General features: G+C 55.4%; 5 protein-coding genes across 5 annotated transcripts; 4 read left to right on the top strand and 1 right to left on the bottom strand.

Annotated features, from left to right (window-relative positions):
• Positions 1 to 1,408: 1,408 nt before the first annotated feature.
• K452DRAFT_304990 (uncharacterized protein) lies at positions 1,409 to 2,521 on the top strand (the record flags this gene model as incomplete). The annotated part of the gene is made up of 1 exon (XM_033542861.1): positions 1,409 to 2,521. The coding sequence occupies one exon, from the start codon at positions 1,409 to 1,411 to the stop codon at positions 2,519 to 2,521; it is 1,113 nt and encodes a 370-aa protein (XP_033401707.1).
• Positions 2,522 to 3,945: 1,424 nt separating this feature from the next.
• On the bottom strand, positions 3,946 to 6,250 carry K452DRAFT_355478 (uncharacterized protein). The gene is made up of 2 exons (XM_033545963.1): positions 4,392 to 6,250; positions 3,946 to 4,332 (listed from the first exon to the last, which is right to left on the bottom strand). Exons 1-2 carry the CDS (start codon positions 6,099 to 6,101, stop codon positions 4,132 to 4,134), a joined length of 1,911 nt encoding a protein of 636 aa, XP_033401706.1. The 5' UTR covers positions 6,102 to 6,250; the 3' UTR covers positions 3,946 to 4,131.
• Positions 6,251 to 6,941: 691 nt separating this feature from the next.
• Positions 6,942 to 8,551, top strand: K452DRAFT_304988 (uncharacterized protein; the record flags this gene model as incomplete). The annotated part of the gene is made up of 5 exons (XM_033542860.1): positions 6,942 to 6,987; positions 7,040 to 7,143; positions 7,201 to 7,828; positions 7,880 to 8,204; positions 8,269 to 8,551. 5 exons carry the CDS (start codon positions 6,942 to 6,944, stop codon positions 8,549 to 8,551), a joined length of 1,386 nt encoding a protein of 461 aa, XP_033401705.1.
• A 268-nt stretch (positions 8,552 to 8,819) lies between these two features.
• Positions 8,820 to 13,383, top strand: K452DRAFT_219610 (uncharacterized protein; the record flags this gene model as incomplete). Its single annotated transcript, XM_033536420.1, has 2 exons — positions 8,820 to 12,968; positions 13,024 to 13,383. 2 exons carry the CDS (start codon positions 8,820 to 8,822, stop codon positions 13,381 to 13,383), a joined length of 4,509 nt encoding a protein of 1,502 aa, XP_033401704.1.
• A 138-nt stretch (positions 13,384 to 13,521) lies between these two features.
• On the top strand, positions 13,522 to 14,062 carry K452DRAFT_104411 (uncharacterized protein). The gene has a single exon (XM_033534953.1). It carries the CDS (start codon positions 13,659 to 13,661, stop codon positions 13,956 to 13,958), a length of 300 nt encoding a protein of 99 aa, XP_033401703.1. The 5' UTR covers positions 13,522 to 13,658; the 3' UTR covers positions 13,959 to 14,062.
• The last annotated feature ends 26 nt before the right edge of the window (positions 14,063 to 14,088 follow it).

Raw genomic sequence — 14,088 nt, 5'->3', positions numbered from 1 at the left:
AGTGTAACGCGAGAGGTACATGAGTGCATGCGCCTGCATTACTGCCGTCGCTTTGTGGGATGAGAGAGTGGAGCTGCGCTGCTTGCCTGCTTGTGTCTGATGCCAGGGGCCAGACTGTTCGAAAACTCGGTGGTTGTGGTTATGTTGGTGTTGGTGTTGCAACGGACAACAGCACAAATAGTGCCGATACAACACCCGAGCGGAAATAAGGGGAGGCGTTGACGCTGCTGCTGCTGCTCGTATCCAGGGCAAGAGAGCAAGGGCGTGATGACGTTCTCTTCCAGCGAATAGGTATTTGTGTTCTCGCGTCCGCCGGCTCGCCTGGCCGACTCAGAAAGGCATCATGACGTCGTCGTTGCCAATTGAGGACACTGGAACACAGAGCGCAACAGACACGGCCAGCCTCGTGCCGACACCCCCTCAGAGACACGTATAACACTCTCTTCAAGAGCGGAACGAGCCATACACCCCGGTTCCAACCAAGCAAAACAAAGCGCTCTCAATGATTCCGCTCTCGCTCTCGCTCAGGAGCCCCGTCGTTCATACACTGCAACAAGAAACAAGCCACCTAACCCCCTACCCCCCGTCTCTGTGCATAGTGCATAATGCAGCAGCTCACATGAATCTAGCCATCGCAAGACCTTGGATCCATATGCTTGACCACTGTCTACAGACATGACTCCCTACTGCACGTCCCAACTATGGTACGGCAAGAATCTTCCAGACGCCATGCCATTCCTGCCACCCCAATGTCCTGCTGTCCGCTCGCACGCCATATCCCGCAAGGAGGCAGCGAAGAGAGTGACGCGGGTTTTGTTGCGTCCCAGAGAGGATTGGAAAGGAGAGAGGGCATGGGTGAGGAAGAGCAAGAGCAAGAGGCAGAGGGCGAAACAACGAAGCTGCTGCGTCCGTTCGGCCGTTTGGAGAGGAGAAAGACGGTACAGTACGGTAAGGCATCCTTTCGTCGTCCTCAAACAACCATGCCGGCTTCCCCATCCGCCGGTTCAGCCATCGTGAGCTTCCCGAATAGGAGACTAGAACAAGCAATCCGTGGAACGAGCCCCGTTCCCAGACATATGCCCTTCTGAGTCTACCCCTCCGCTACCAGACATTGCAAGATCGTGACCCTATAAGAAGTTGCTTGTGCTCGCCCTGTAGACTTTTTCCTCCACGATCTCTACACTCCACACGCGCAGCCCACTCAGTGAATACTCACCAGCCAAGCTTTCAGCTCACGCTCTCCTGACTTCACTCACGACTGCGCTCAGAGATCCCACACGCACCCACCCACTCTCTCTCTCTCGTCCAGCCACCAACAAGGCGGACGCAACATCTCCACTCACCACCACCACCACCACCACCACCACCACCACCTCGACATCTCCATCCCTGCTCCTCACGGCCCATCATGGCCCGCAAGCAGGTCCCGATCCCCCAATACCCCTGCTCCCACAACGACGACGCTCTCCACTGTCCCACATGCACGCAAGCCCGTGCCATGAGAGCGCGTGAGATCCACCGCGACAACGTCCCGGCGCAGCGCACCGGGCCGGTCCAGCGCGTCCAGGCCGGGCACGAGGCGCAGGGCTTCCCGGCCGCCACCCTCGCCGAGTATCTCACCTACTTGAGCGAGTTCGACAAAAGCACCCGCGGCGAGCCCCACGACGCCGACGTTCTCGCAAGGGGCACAGCGCAGCATCGGTACTGGCTGCGTGCCAACTTCGCCCTATCCCACCTGTCCCCCCTCGGCCTCTCGTGGAAGAAGGGCAGCCTGGCCGTCGTCCCCATCGAGCAGTGGGGTGAATATCTCCGTCGCGCCCATATCTGCGACAACCCCCTCGACCCCCACTCGCCGGCCACGGGCGCCCATCGCGGCAGAGACGCCATGCAGACCGCTCTCCGCCAAATGGGCGTCCACGCCATGGCGAAGGGCATCCTCCTCGCGTTCGGGGATACATGTCCCCACTGCCATGTGACAAAGAAGCCTGTTCCCCGGCGCGCAGGCGACTCCAGCGCCTGTGACAATCGCGTCTCCAAGCCCAGACCACGGGCACGGCGCACCACTGCTCCTGCCACCTTCGCCGCGGTGGCACAACTCGCCGAGGAGGCTCAGCTCGTCACCCCGGCTGCTGTCCCTGATCCCATCATAGAGGAATTCAAGGGCTACACCCAAGCGGACTGGGATAAACTCTTCAAGCCGGACAACTTTATCCAGCCGCTGGACTACCCAGTTCAGCCGCAGGGCTGCCCCGTCCCTGCCCAGTCGCAGGCCGGCTGGGGAGACTATCCGGGTCCGGGGCAACCCTTCCTCGACCCCGCCCCTCCCCCCGGCGTGTCCCCCGACATCGACAGCGTATCCTACGCCATCTGGGGACCTGCCAATAATCCTATCAAGGAGCCCAGTCCCGGTCTTGACCCCGGCCTCATCCCTTGCGAGGGCTACGAGAACGCCCCGAATGACGGGTTGTTCTTCCAGAACTTGTACAACACGCTCACTAACGAGTTAAGAGCTAACCCATAAAATCCCGGGTTGGATTGCCAGGGTCCGTCTGTTGCTTACTCCTGACTGCTGCGGTGATAGGCGTCGACTAAACGTAATCATCGTGGCGGGATGGCGGAGGCGCAGACTGCTTTCCTAGTTGTGCTTGGCTTGTGTTCTGTTCTTGCGATCCTTCTCTTGTGTGCTTTTTTGTAGCTCTCTCTTGTACTCTTTCGCGTACCAGTTTCCTTGCTCTTTTTTGACTGCATACCACCACGACTCACGACTGCACGATACCCCTCTTCATAGCATAACATGGCGTTTTTGTTGCAATTTGGGCTAGAACGGGTTTCTAGAGCATGGACTTACGGAATGGACTTACGACACTACGACTGCATGATAGATGGATACCCCTCATGTTAATGATGGCATAGCATGGTGTTTTCTTTGGATGGAATAGACGGTGTTTCTTTGTGCGAACCTTGTGTGCTGTTTCCGTAGACGTTCAGTATGTTCGACTTATAGGCATGAGCCTGTCAATCCGACTTGGGTTTTCTTTCAACTTCGGCTTTTATAGCTGGCTGCATGAGCTCTGTGACCGTGTTCACCGTGCATGATCGGCTTGCGCCATCCAACTGCAACTTCGTTCGCCGTCGAGACTGAAACTGTGCCGTGGGCCCAGGCGATGGCCCTACAGTGAACCCGCGTCGTCGCGGCCTCACCAGTATGACCAGCCTGCACTGTTAGCTAGCAAGTTCGGCGCGTGAACTCCCTTTGTCGATCCGGGTTCCAAGTGTAGCTCACGCGCGGGGGTCAAAACAGTGTTCCATTGCGTCGGTCAGATAGCAGAGCGACACTCGGTGGTTCGGTCGGCGGTTGTTGTTGTTACTGTGAACTTCCATGGAAGACGACGACAGACATGAGAGTGGAAGGCGTCGTCGCTACTGCCAGTCTGGGCAAGGCAGCAGGCATGCTAGGCAGGCCGTTCGTGATTGCCACTTCCTTTTCTGCGATGCGGGAGCCTGCCACTTCACAACCATCGGCCAGCTCGCTTACCTATGGCACAGGAGAAGCGACATGTCGAACACACAGCCCAGCAGACAAATCTCTTATATCCACTGCTGGTTTCCTCCCCTCTGTCATTTCTCAGGCACGGGCTAATCTCACTCACAGTTTCAGTGATAGCGCGGATCTCGCTCTTTGTGTTCAGTTGGACGACGCGCCCGCGCTGGGACACAATGGCCGGTTCCTTGCCGTGGAGTGTGCATACCATTGTACGTGGCGCGTGGTGGGAAGGTTCGTGGGGTGAGGTGTCGTGGTGTTTGCTGCTGTGTCAAACGGGTGCGTGTGGTGCACGGACTGAGGGCGGGTGAGCGGCGGATGTCGTGGCCAGATTTCCGGGTGATGGAGTTGAAGTTGGAATTAGGGCGAAGGGGAGTTTTCAAGCACTGGTGTAGGATGCTTCTGCTTGGAATTTCCTATGATCTGTATGATTCTATTATAATAGGTAACCAAGTCGACTTTGTTCCTCCACCAGAAAGATCGAAATGACAAGCTCACTGATAAAACGAACACATTCATGCGCGCTACGCTGCGATATCACGCTAACAACGCAGACATCTACTCTTTCTCGCTTCTATCGCCACTCGAGTCTACGAGCTGCAGCTGCACTGCATAGCGCGACCTAACCTCGGCACATCGCCGCAGAAGCGGTCTTCATCCTCAGCGTTAACGCCCCATTGTTCCTCGAAGGGATTTAGTGCCATGTTCATGACCGTCCTGAGCACGTTACGCTCCTCCTTGTGCTCGACGCGCTGGATCAGCTCGTCCAGCACCCAACCTCTGGGCACGAACTGTTGGGAATAGGCGTCAGTATGTGTGGAAAAGAAAGAGGGGGTAAATAGCTGCTTACCTTGGGGTTTACGCTCTTCATCGCAGCAATGCGCGCGTCGTCGCTCCCTTCGCCCCAGTCCTCGAGCACGCGCACGCGCCATTGCGCGAGCCAGTTGCTAATGCGCTCCTTGGCCTTTTCCTCATCGCCGGCGACGCCTTCATGGTGGAAGAACCGCGGCGCAACCTCTTTGCGCTTTTTTTCCGTCTCGGTCTCCGCCAACGTGATATTGCTCAGTGTGCGGAAGGTGTGGTTGAAGTCCAGCTCGTGCGCCTCCATTGTGTCGAGCAACTCGGAGAACAACACCTCGAAATCAGTCTCCTTGGACGTCTTCAGGCCCAGCCGCGCCGACATCAGCCGTTTGTACTCAGTCATGAACACTGCCTTATACTCCCCGCCCGTCTCCGTAATGAGGTGCTCAGCGCGCTCAACTAGCTCGTCGGCCCACGCCTTGCTGACGCCGTCTTCGACGAACTCCGCTTCGTCGCACCGGGCGCCGGAGCCGATCAGCTCGCCCAATGCTTCGCCTAGCCGTACCAGATTCCACCAGATGATGGTGGGTTGGTTGCGGTAGCTGTACCGCAGCATGTGGTCGTCGTGGTTGGGCGTGTAGCTGGGGTCGAAGTTGTCCATGAAGGCAAAGGGGCCATAGTCCATGCTGAGGCCGAAGATGGACGTGTTATCAGTGTTGAGCACGCCGTTCATGAAGCCGTAGGCTTGCCATGCGGCGACAGTCTTCGCGTTACGTCGTGCGATCTCGCGGTAGAGACGGGTGTAGCGGTTCTCGGCTTCCTTACCAGTACCTTGAATCTCGTCTTTCGCCACGCCGCGCGCGACTTTGTCGTGTTCTTCCACTGAAGGGATCTTGCTTGGCAATGACTCCCATCCGGGAAAGACCTCCTCAGCTACATAGTCGGAAAGCTGGCGCAACAGCTTCCTGTCGCCGCGCGAACGGGGGAGGTCAAACGTTCCGAAACGGATCCAGGACTGTGCAAAACGGGCCACTATGGCACCGGGCTCCATGCGCTCACGGAGGACCTTGCTTTTGGGGCAGAGAACGAGCGAGAGGGCGCGGGTCGTGGGAATCTTTAGCGCGTTAAGGTATTCCGAAACGACAAACTCTCGGATACTAGACCGCAGCACGGCCTTACCATCCGCAAAGCGCGAGTACGGTGTCTTGCCTGCGCCCTTGAGCTGTAGCTCATAGCGAACGTTTGTTGTTGGGTTTGTCGTCTCAAAGAGAGAAATCGCGCGCCCGTCACCGAGCTGGCCCGCCCACTGTCCGAACTGGAAGCCTCCGTAACATTGCGCCCAGGGGTATATGCCTTCGCCAGTGTTTTCGTCCCATGTATCGAAGGTATTGCCCGCAAGTGCTTGCAAAAATTCTTGCGATTTCGCGTCTTCCGGTTGAATGCCCAGATCTTTCATGGCAGTATCACTGACGGCCAGCAGCTCCGGCCCAAGAACACACTCAGGGCGAACATAAGTATATAAGGCACCCTTGACCATGCGGGGACCAAGGGTCTCTCGAGGCGCATTGTGGGAATCGCGAGGTGTGGCGAAGGCAGGGTCCGGAGGCAGTTTTGAGGTAAAGTTGTTGGACTTCGGAAGGTCTCTCAAGGCGTGGCCGGACGTACCAGCAGTCCCATTACTACCATTGCTTATATGGTTGGCCATTTGGGCAAGTCGTACGCGAGGAGCTTGGGGGCGGCGGAGAATGCGGGATAGCATATACGGTGGCGAGTATGCTGAAAGGATGAGAAGATGGTAACGGGGCGAGAGCCGTGGTAGAAAAAGGTCCAGGGAAGAGAGAGAATTTAGGATAAATAGAAATCCTACCTAGAGAGTAGGGGGTATCTTTGGTGTCGCCATGATTGTCCATTCGCCTTCGTGCTGCGTCATCATGCGAACAGAAGCTCGGCTTTGAGCTCCGCCGTATCGATAAGCCCGCTGCCGCGGTGTCGCGTCTCAACCGAACCTCTCACATCTCCCGTCTCTTTGACCTCAAAGGGTTTGCCAGATGGAAGTAACCGCCCGCACGTTCAGGTTCTCTCGGCTTACATGCAGCATCGTACTCGTAAGGGCAGACTGAACCAGACAGCCTCCCTCGTATGTGCACGATTTGCTTCATAGTTGTGGCGTCAGTGATTTTCATTGCTGGATCATCACTACCTATTGTCCGGGATCTGTTCCACTCTATTCTTTGCAGAACGCTGTTGGTCCATTTCTCACGCTGTAAGCCTGCCAGCGTTGGCCACCAGAAAAGGAACAACCATTCGCTCATACCGCAAGATGATTACCGCCATAGCCTTAGACTTCCCGTTAAGCTATTTTGAGCTTCTAGCCACTACTGAGCTCCTCTATCCTTCTCGCTTCAAAGCCTGTTTTTGAAATCTTTTCTCTTGCGCGCTGCGTGGAAACGCCTGTCAGTCTACTTTTTCACACTCAGGTCACGTGCTAGGCCCTATTTGATCTTAGCGCGTCTTCCAGCATTCACAAGTGGCTGGCTGCTCTTCTCTAGCGTTTCTCAGCAAGTCGCCACCTGCAGACATACGCGGCGGTGCATCAACCATGGCACCGCCTCCGAAAAGATTGGAAATCCCGGGCATGTACTACGGTATGTTTATTCTTTTCTTTTGTCATCCATAGTAAGATATTAATGTAAACAGATGAGGAAAAGAACCGATACTTCAAGCTAGAGAAACACCACCACCTTACTCCTAGTATCAAACACTCTATCCAAAGCCATGAAGTAGCCAAGAGGGAGAAAAAGGTAAACTTCCTCCCACTGGTTATAAGCTTGAAGATTGTTAATTTTCCGTCACAATAGAGGCAGAAGCGGATCGAGGCCAAACAAGCAGCGGTCAAGAAGCATCGCATCACACGCTCGCGCCTGATTCAGAGCCCGTGGTCATGGAGCTTAAAGACGGAAGTCAATGGGCCTAAAGCCGACCCTAGCGCTCATGCGAAAGGCCTCGCCAGCGTATTAAGTAACCCAAGTCAAAAGCTTCTGAATCCTAGCACCGTATGGTCCGAGATCCCGTCCACAGCCAAGGTCACCCACTTTGACTACGACACGGAGACACGAACGATCATCGCAAGCGTCGAATGCGGTATGAACTTTGTTATCAGTGCATCTTTGGATGATATGTATCCTAGAGCTGGTCGAGGTTTTCCCATCTCCCGTCGATTTATTGAAACTCAGAGCACAGCAGTCAGCTCGCTCCACATCAATTCTAACAGAAACCTGATCACGACGACCAGAGGAGAATCTGCGGCGTCGACGATCCAGATAACCCCTCTCCGATCTCCACAGGAAGCGGCGGCTGGCGATGAACGAATTTATGGAGATGTAAAAGAGAACTTAAGCCCTTACGGATTCACCACTATCTGGTCAAGTGCCTCGAATCCGTTCCCTAATGCCACAGAAATAGCGGTCGTTGGCACCTCAGAACATAGTAAGCACTTCATTTCATAATTCTCCTGATCTGCTAACTAACGAAATCTAGTTATTCGTCTCGAACGCGACCTCGTAGTCGGGACTTGGGATGCAAAGAACGCTTTCAAAACAAGGAAGAGTGATCCCTTGGCTATGGACTGGCTTAGTCCTCAGACCGTCGCAGTAGGCTTCCGAAATGGCTTTGTGGCTCTTTACGACCCAAGAACCTCCGACCACGTAATGCGGATGCGCCATTCCAGAAGCGTGATCGGCCTCAAGCGCGCGGATAACGAGCATCGACTCATCGTGACGGGGTTCAAGAGTAAAATGGACATGTACGATCTCCGCATGTCCGCAGACGGCAAGGGCCATCATCGGCCGAATAAGCAACACAAGTAAGTGGAAGCTCATGTACACGATTTAAAAGAGCCATATTGACATGTGTAAAACACTTTAAAGCACAAAACCATACTTGTCTTTTGACTACCAGAACGACTGGCACTATCCGCTCGGCTTCGACGTCCATTATGGAGCTGGTCTTGTCGCAGCAGCCCATAACGATGGAATCGTACAACTGTATTCGATGAGAAGTGGCGCGAAGGTTCGGCAACTGAGGCAACCGGTCAGCGCCCAGAAGAAGGAAGTGACTTGTCTGAAATTTGTCGAGGAGGTTGCCGGAGTGGATGAGGGCCGCACGAAGTTGCTTGGTAGCGCGGGCTGCTGCATCATGCAATGGGTGTAGGGGTAGTGGCTGGAATCTTCATGCAATATGCGGGCTTGGACAGAAGAGTGATAGAGCAATAATTCTATTTATCAAACAGTCAATGAGCTGAGGTGAGGTCCAAGAGCGGCGTTGTGATAATGCGCCGGTTCGGGTAAAGTAAGGCGCCTAGCGCAAACGAACGGCGAAGAGCTTCCATCATAGCTGCAGCACCTTCGCAATTGCCACACACAGATCGCTACTCCAACACCAATTCACCCTCGCTCAAGCATTGTCGAGGCACGGCGCCATGGCCGACCTGCAGGAGCTCTTCGCTCGGCTGAAAAGCCCTTCGAACTCTGCATCCTCCCCCGGCGCGTCGCAGACGGGCGCCAGCACCGCCAACCAAGGTTATCTCCAGCCATCTGTCTCGTCTCCCATTTTCTCCCCCCAACCTGGCGGCCCTCAGCCCCATCATCCATCCGCAATCATGAGCCCGAACAGCTCTACTGCGCACACTCCGGCGCCTGAGACCAGCAACTCGGATCGCACAACAAGCCTTCTGAACCTGCTGAAATTCAACCAGCCCAGCGCCACGCCGACCTCACTCCCGGATACCGCGGCCGACCGTCGCCCTCCATCGAGCCTATACCAGGACATGCAGGGAGGACAACAGGGTGTTCCGGGTCGCGCAACCTCTGCTTCGGATCTTGTTGCTTCGTTCATGCGCAAGCCTCCTTCGTCTGCCGCCGTCCAGTCTCCAACTATTGCTTCGCCTGCACCCAACAGGCCTGACATGGGCGCTGCCTCTTCCAACGCGAACCCGCAGGACCTCCTGCTGAGGCTCCTCAACCACCCCAAGCCTCCGCAGACCGACACTCCTTTGCAGCCTCAGGCCGTTGAAACAAACGTGCCGCAGGCTAACATTGACGACCTCACTCAGGATCTTGCCGACGCCAGGCTCGAGCCTAGTAACGCTTCTGCGGCTATGCCGTCTACTAGCTCGCCGCTCCACATCTTCGGTGGCAGCAGTGTTTCTCAGCCCGCTCCTTTCGAGCCTGCCACTGCCGCCCCCAAGAATCCGCTCTTTACCTACGTCAACCCATTTGAGCAGCTCTCGGCTTCTTCTCCTCGCAACCGCACTCCGAAGCCCGAGGCCCGTTCCGGTACCTCTACACCGAAGGTTGAGATTTTGAAGCACGGCCGAGAGACGCCGTCCGCTATCAGTGGCGCTGCTCCAGCTTTCAAGTCTAGGAAGCTGTCCGCCACCGGTTCGCCTAGCCCTGTCTATGAGTCACGCGAGCCAGGTACTGTGGCTGAAGCCCTCAACGAAGTTGGACAAATTGTCGATAAGCAGGTAGAGGAAGCCGTTGCCGACTTGAACAAGGAATCCAAAGCGACTGATGGCCGTGAACCACTCCAGGAAACCGATCTCAACAAGGCTGTCCATGAAGTTGCTGTCGAGGCCAAGGAGCAGCTAGACGACAAGGAAATTCGCCGCGAATTCGAGAAGGAAATACCCAAGGAGCTCGCTAAGGCGATCGAAGATGTCGTTGACGACGTCGCCCAGGAGAAGGTTGCCGATAGCTGGGAGAGTGCTGAAGACAGTCCTGGAAAGGAAGACGGCAACGCCGTCATTGTCTACAACTTCCCCATGAAGCCCTTCGTTTCTATTGATATCAAAAAGCTTCAGGATCCTCCGATCCCCATTCGTCAGGACAACATTATGGATATTGCTCGGTTGAAGAAGGACTTCGATCAGATTGACCGCAACCTGGTCACTGTTTCCAAGACTTTCATTGCATACGCTCTGTCCAAGCATGGAGGTTTCCGCCTCATCCGCCAAGACACGGGCAAGTATAAGCAAGTCTTCAACGCAACCAAGGAGCGCATCTTCAACCTCCAGGTCTGCACGAGCTCTATTAGCACGCCCAGCTCGCCCACTCACGAGGTTGAGACTGTTCTTGCCACTGGCGTCGATGGTTCTGTTTTCTGGACCACGATCGTTGGCTCTCACGGTGACACCTTCGGGGAAGACAACCTCGAAGAGCAGGGTTTTATCTTCCCGCCCGTCCCTGCCCAGGATGATAACACATCCGGTGGTCAGCTCAAGACGCGTGCGAAGAAGAGCTCACGTCACCCAGACTTCTTTGGTGTTGGTAGAGGAAAGTCAATCTTCATTGTCTGGCCTCATATTGCTCGCTCTTCCGAGTACACCGACGCCAAGACTCGCATCTGTGACAGCGACAGGTATCTCAGCGAGCGCTGCCTCCGCATCGTCACTGGTAAGGCGGGCAAGGATTTTGCCTTCAGCGAGGATGATACCGTCATCGCTTCCCTGGACAAGGCTGGAAGGCTGAGGTTCTGGGATATTCGCGATTTGGTGACTGAGTCTCTCAATGGGCAGGCCGTCGGTCGTATGCCACCTCGGGAGGTGCGCACACCTATGCTTCAGTTGAACACCGTTGCGCCTGGTGATAAGTCTTGGCCTACTTCGGTCTTCTTCCTCGACAAGGAGCGCCCTTGCGCGAAGGGTATCGCTCTTCGGTACCTCATCGTCGGTCTCAAGCAGAATCACACTCTGCAGTTGTGGGATCTTGGCCTGGGCAAGCCTGTTCAGGAAATCAACTTCCCTCACGAGAACGAGTCGGACGCCATCTGCAGCATTGCTTATCACCCGAAGACTGGCCTTCTTGCTGTCGGCCACCCGACCAGGAACTCCATCTACTTCATCCATCTGTCCGCTCCTCGATACAACCTCCCTGCTATGTCTCAAGCCAAGTACTTCACTCGCTTGGCTGAGCGGGATCCCGATCTGCCCAGACCTGAAAGCACTGCCATCATGAGCGGTATCCGCGAGTACTCTTTCGCCTCCAAGGGCCAGCTGCGTAGCTTGGAAATGCTTAACGAGCCTGCGGCTTCTCCGGAAAGCTATGCTCCGGATGATGCACCTTTGTTCGAGCTGTACATCATGCACTCCAAGGGCGTTACCTGCTTGGGCATTAGGAAGGACGACCTTGGCTGGAGCCAAGAGAACAAGGTCTTGCATCCCGTTGATGCTGAGGCTGGCGGTCACATTGCTCTCAACAACATCCGCGTCCTCTCCGCTCTTGAAGTTGCTCCTAGCACGACCGAATCGTCGGCCAACGGCGAAGCAGCAGCCCAAAATGCGTCCAACACTCGTTCCTCTCGCGCTCCTGTTAAGGAGGCCCCGAGGAAGGAGCCTGCTCCTCGCTCTCGCGCCACTTCGCAGGCTCCTGAGACTGCTTCCATGATCGCTTCGACGCTGCAGAGGGTGGAGAACCAGCAAGATGCCGATCGTGCTGCCATCATCAACGGAGGTGACAAGAGCGAAAAGAAGAAGAAGAAGAAGGCTGCTGCCGCTGCTGCCTCGGAGACTGCGTCTCAGGTCTCGACCGCACCTAAGGCAACCGCTCCTGCCGCAGCTCCGCCTTCTTACGCGAACATTGCTCAGCGTGCCAAGACGCCTCCGTCTTTCGAGCAGCCGAAGGCTGTTGAAGAGAAACCCATTGCTAAGGCTCCAGAAACTGAGGTTCCTGAGTGGGCTACCAAGCTTCTCGGTCAGCTCCAACCTGCTGCTCCTGCGCCATCTGCCCCTGCCGCCTTCGATCCTGAAATGCTCAGGAAGCTTGAGGAGGGCATCTCTGTTGAGTTCAACAAGAGCTTGGGCAATGGGTTGGAGACTCTCTATCATCGTTTCGATGAGGACAAACGTGTTCAGGACGCTGCTGGCGCTGCTAAGATGGATGCTGTCCTGCGGCTGGTGTCCAGCACCCTCACCGAGAATGTCGAGAAGACCTTGTCTCGCATTGTGACGCAGAACATCCAGAAGACTATCCTTCCATCTTTGAGCGACCTGGTCACTACTACGATCGAGCGTCGTCTTGCCGAAACCTTGGGCCAGACCGTCTCTGCGAGCATTCCTCGTGAGGTCAAGGCGACCCTTCCGTCTGCTGTCAACACTTCCATGCGCGACCCCGAAACGCTCCGTCTTATCTCGGATTTGGTCTCTCACAAGGTTACTCAGCACATGGATTCGAACATGGCGACTAGTTTGCGCAACAGTATTGGCAACACTTTCTCGACTGTCGCCGTCAATGCTGCTCAGCAGTTGTCTGGAGACATGGAGCGTCGCATGGGCGAGCAGCTTCGCCAGGCTGAGATTCAGCGCCAGCACGATGCTGCAAAGATTGATCGTCTGACTAACTTGGTCACTGGTTTGGCTGAGGCTGTCCACGCCATGTCTGCTTCTCAGTCTAGCTTTCAGGAGGAAATCCTAAAGCTGCAGAGGCAGGTTGCTCAGACTGAAGGCTCCGTTAGGTCTGCCCCTTCTACCGGTCGCTCCACCGCCCCGCCTGCCAAGGGCCCGGAAGAGATTGAGCAGGACGAGATTACGAGGTTGATGAGCGATGGTAGCTACGAAGAGGGAACCATCATGGTAAGTTGAAGCACAGCATATTTATCGCAGATTTCAGGGAGCTAACGTTTTGCAGTGGCTCCAATCGCCTCGCCAGGCTGAGCTCTTCGACCAGCTCTTCGTGCGCTGTAACCCAGCCTACATCCAATCTCTGTCTCCTCTCGTCGCGCTGTCCGTGTCGGCTGCTGTGACTGCGTCTTTGGAGACCAACATTGCGGAGCGCATGATGTGGCTCGATGCCGTCTTCAGCACCATCAACCCCAAGGACGCAGACATTCTCGAGGTTGCCCCCAAGATTATGGATGTGCTCTCTACTCGCCTCCAGGGCGCGTACATGCAGATTGCCGAGACGACCCCGAACAACCCGGTGCTCCGCAAGATCTCGAATCTTAGCCGCCGTGCTAAGGAGTTGAAGGCTTTGGCGGGTGTCAGCTGAATGCGAGTTTAGCTGGCTTACCCAGCTTTCCGACGCCTACCCATTAAAGCTCTGATACTCAATTGCGATCTTTTTCCACTCTAGGAAATGAAGCGATTGGCATGTCAGCGTGTTGAGATGCCGATGCTGCGAACGACGCTGGAGATGCTGGAATATGCTCTTCGGCCATGTCTTGCGGTTTCATCGAACTCTCGTGATGACCTGTTCAAAAATACAAATTGCTTTTTGCACTTGATTTGCGTTCTTGATTTCCTAATGCTGCTTTTCTACCCTACATGCTTCTACCCCTTGCACTGCTAGCGTACCATGCGATGGTTCGCGTGCATCTCTTCGACCGCGACGATACCTCGGGGGGCGTCTTGATGATGAGATCAAGGAATGAATGGCTTGGACGGATCGGCTCTGAAAAAAAGTTCCCTTTTTTTGCTTTTCCTGCTTCCCTTCTCCTAAATCTTTTTCCCTTCCTCTCTCCAATCTCGATCCGTGGGATGGCTTCCGGTGGCGCTGGAATAGTGCGCCCATCAGGTAGCTCTCGTTTTTTTGCTTGTCTGTTCGGCTGGTGGACCTTTCAGTAGGTGCGGTAGACGACGGATGTGGCTTTGGATCGCGAAACGGATCTTAGGGGCAGTGGAACGGGGATGTGTAGATGGGGGGTTGGTGGGCCTTGTTTTCTTCCTCTTCTTCTCCCTACTTCTCCTCGTTCCG

The sequence above is a fragment of the Aplosporella prunicola genome, assembly GCF_010093885.1.
Source record: "Aplosporella prunicola CBS 121167 unplaced genomic scaffold K452scaffold_3, whole genome shotgun sequence".
NCBI lineage: Eukaryota > Fungi > Ascomycota > Dothideomycetes > Botryosphaeriales > Aplosporellaceae > Aplosporella > Aplosporella prunicola.
Note: the sequence above shows the minus strand (reverse complement) of the source record. Positions and strands in the feature narration are given on the sequence as shown.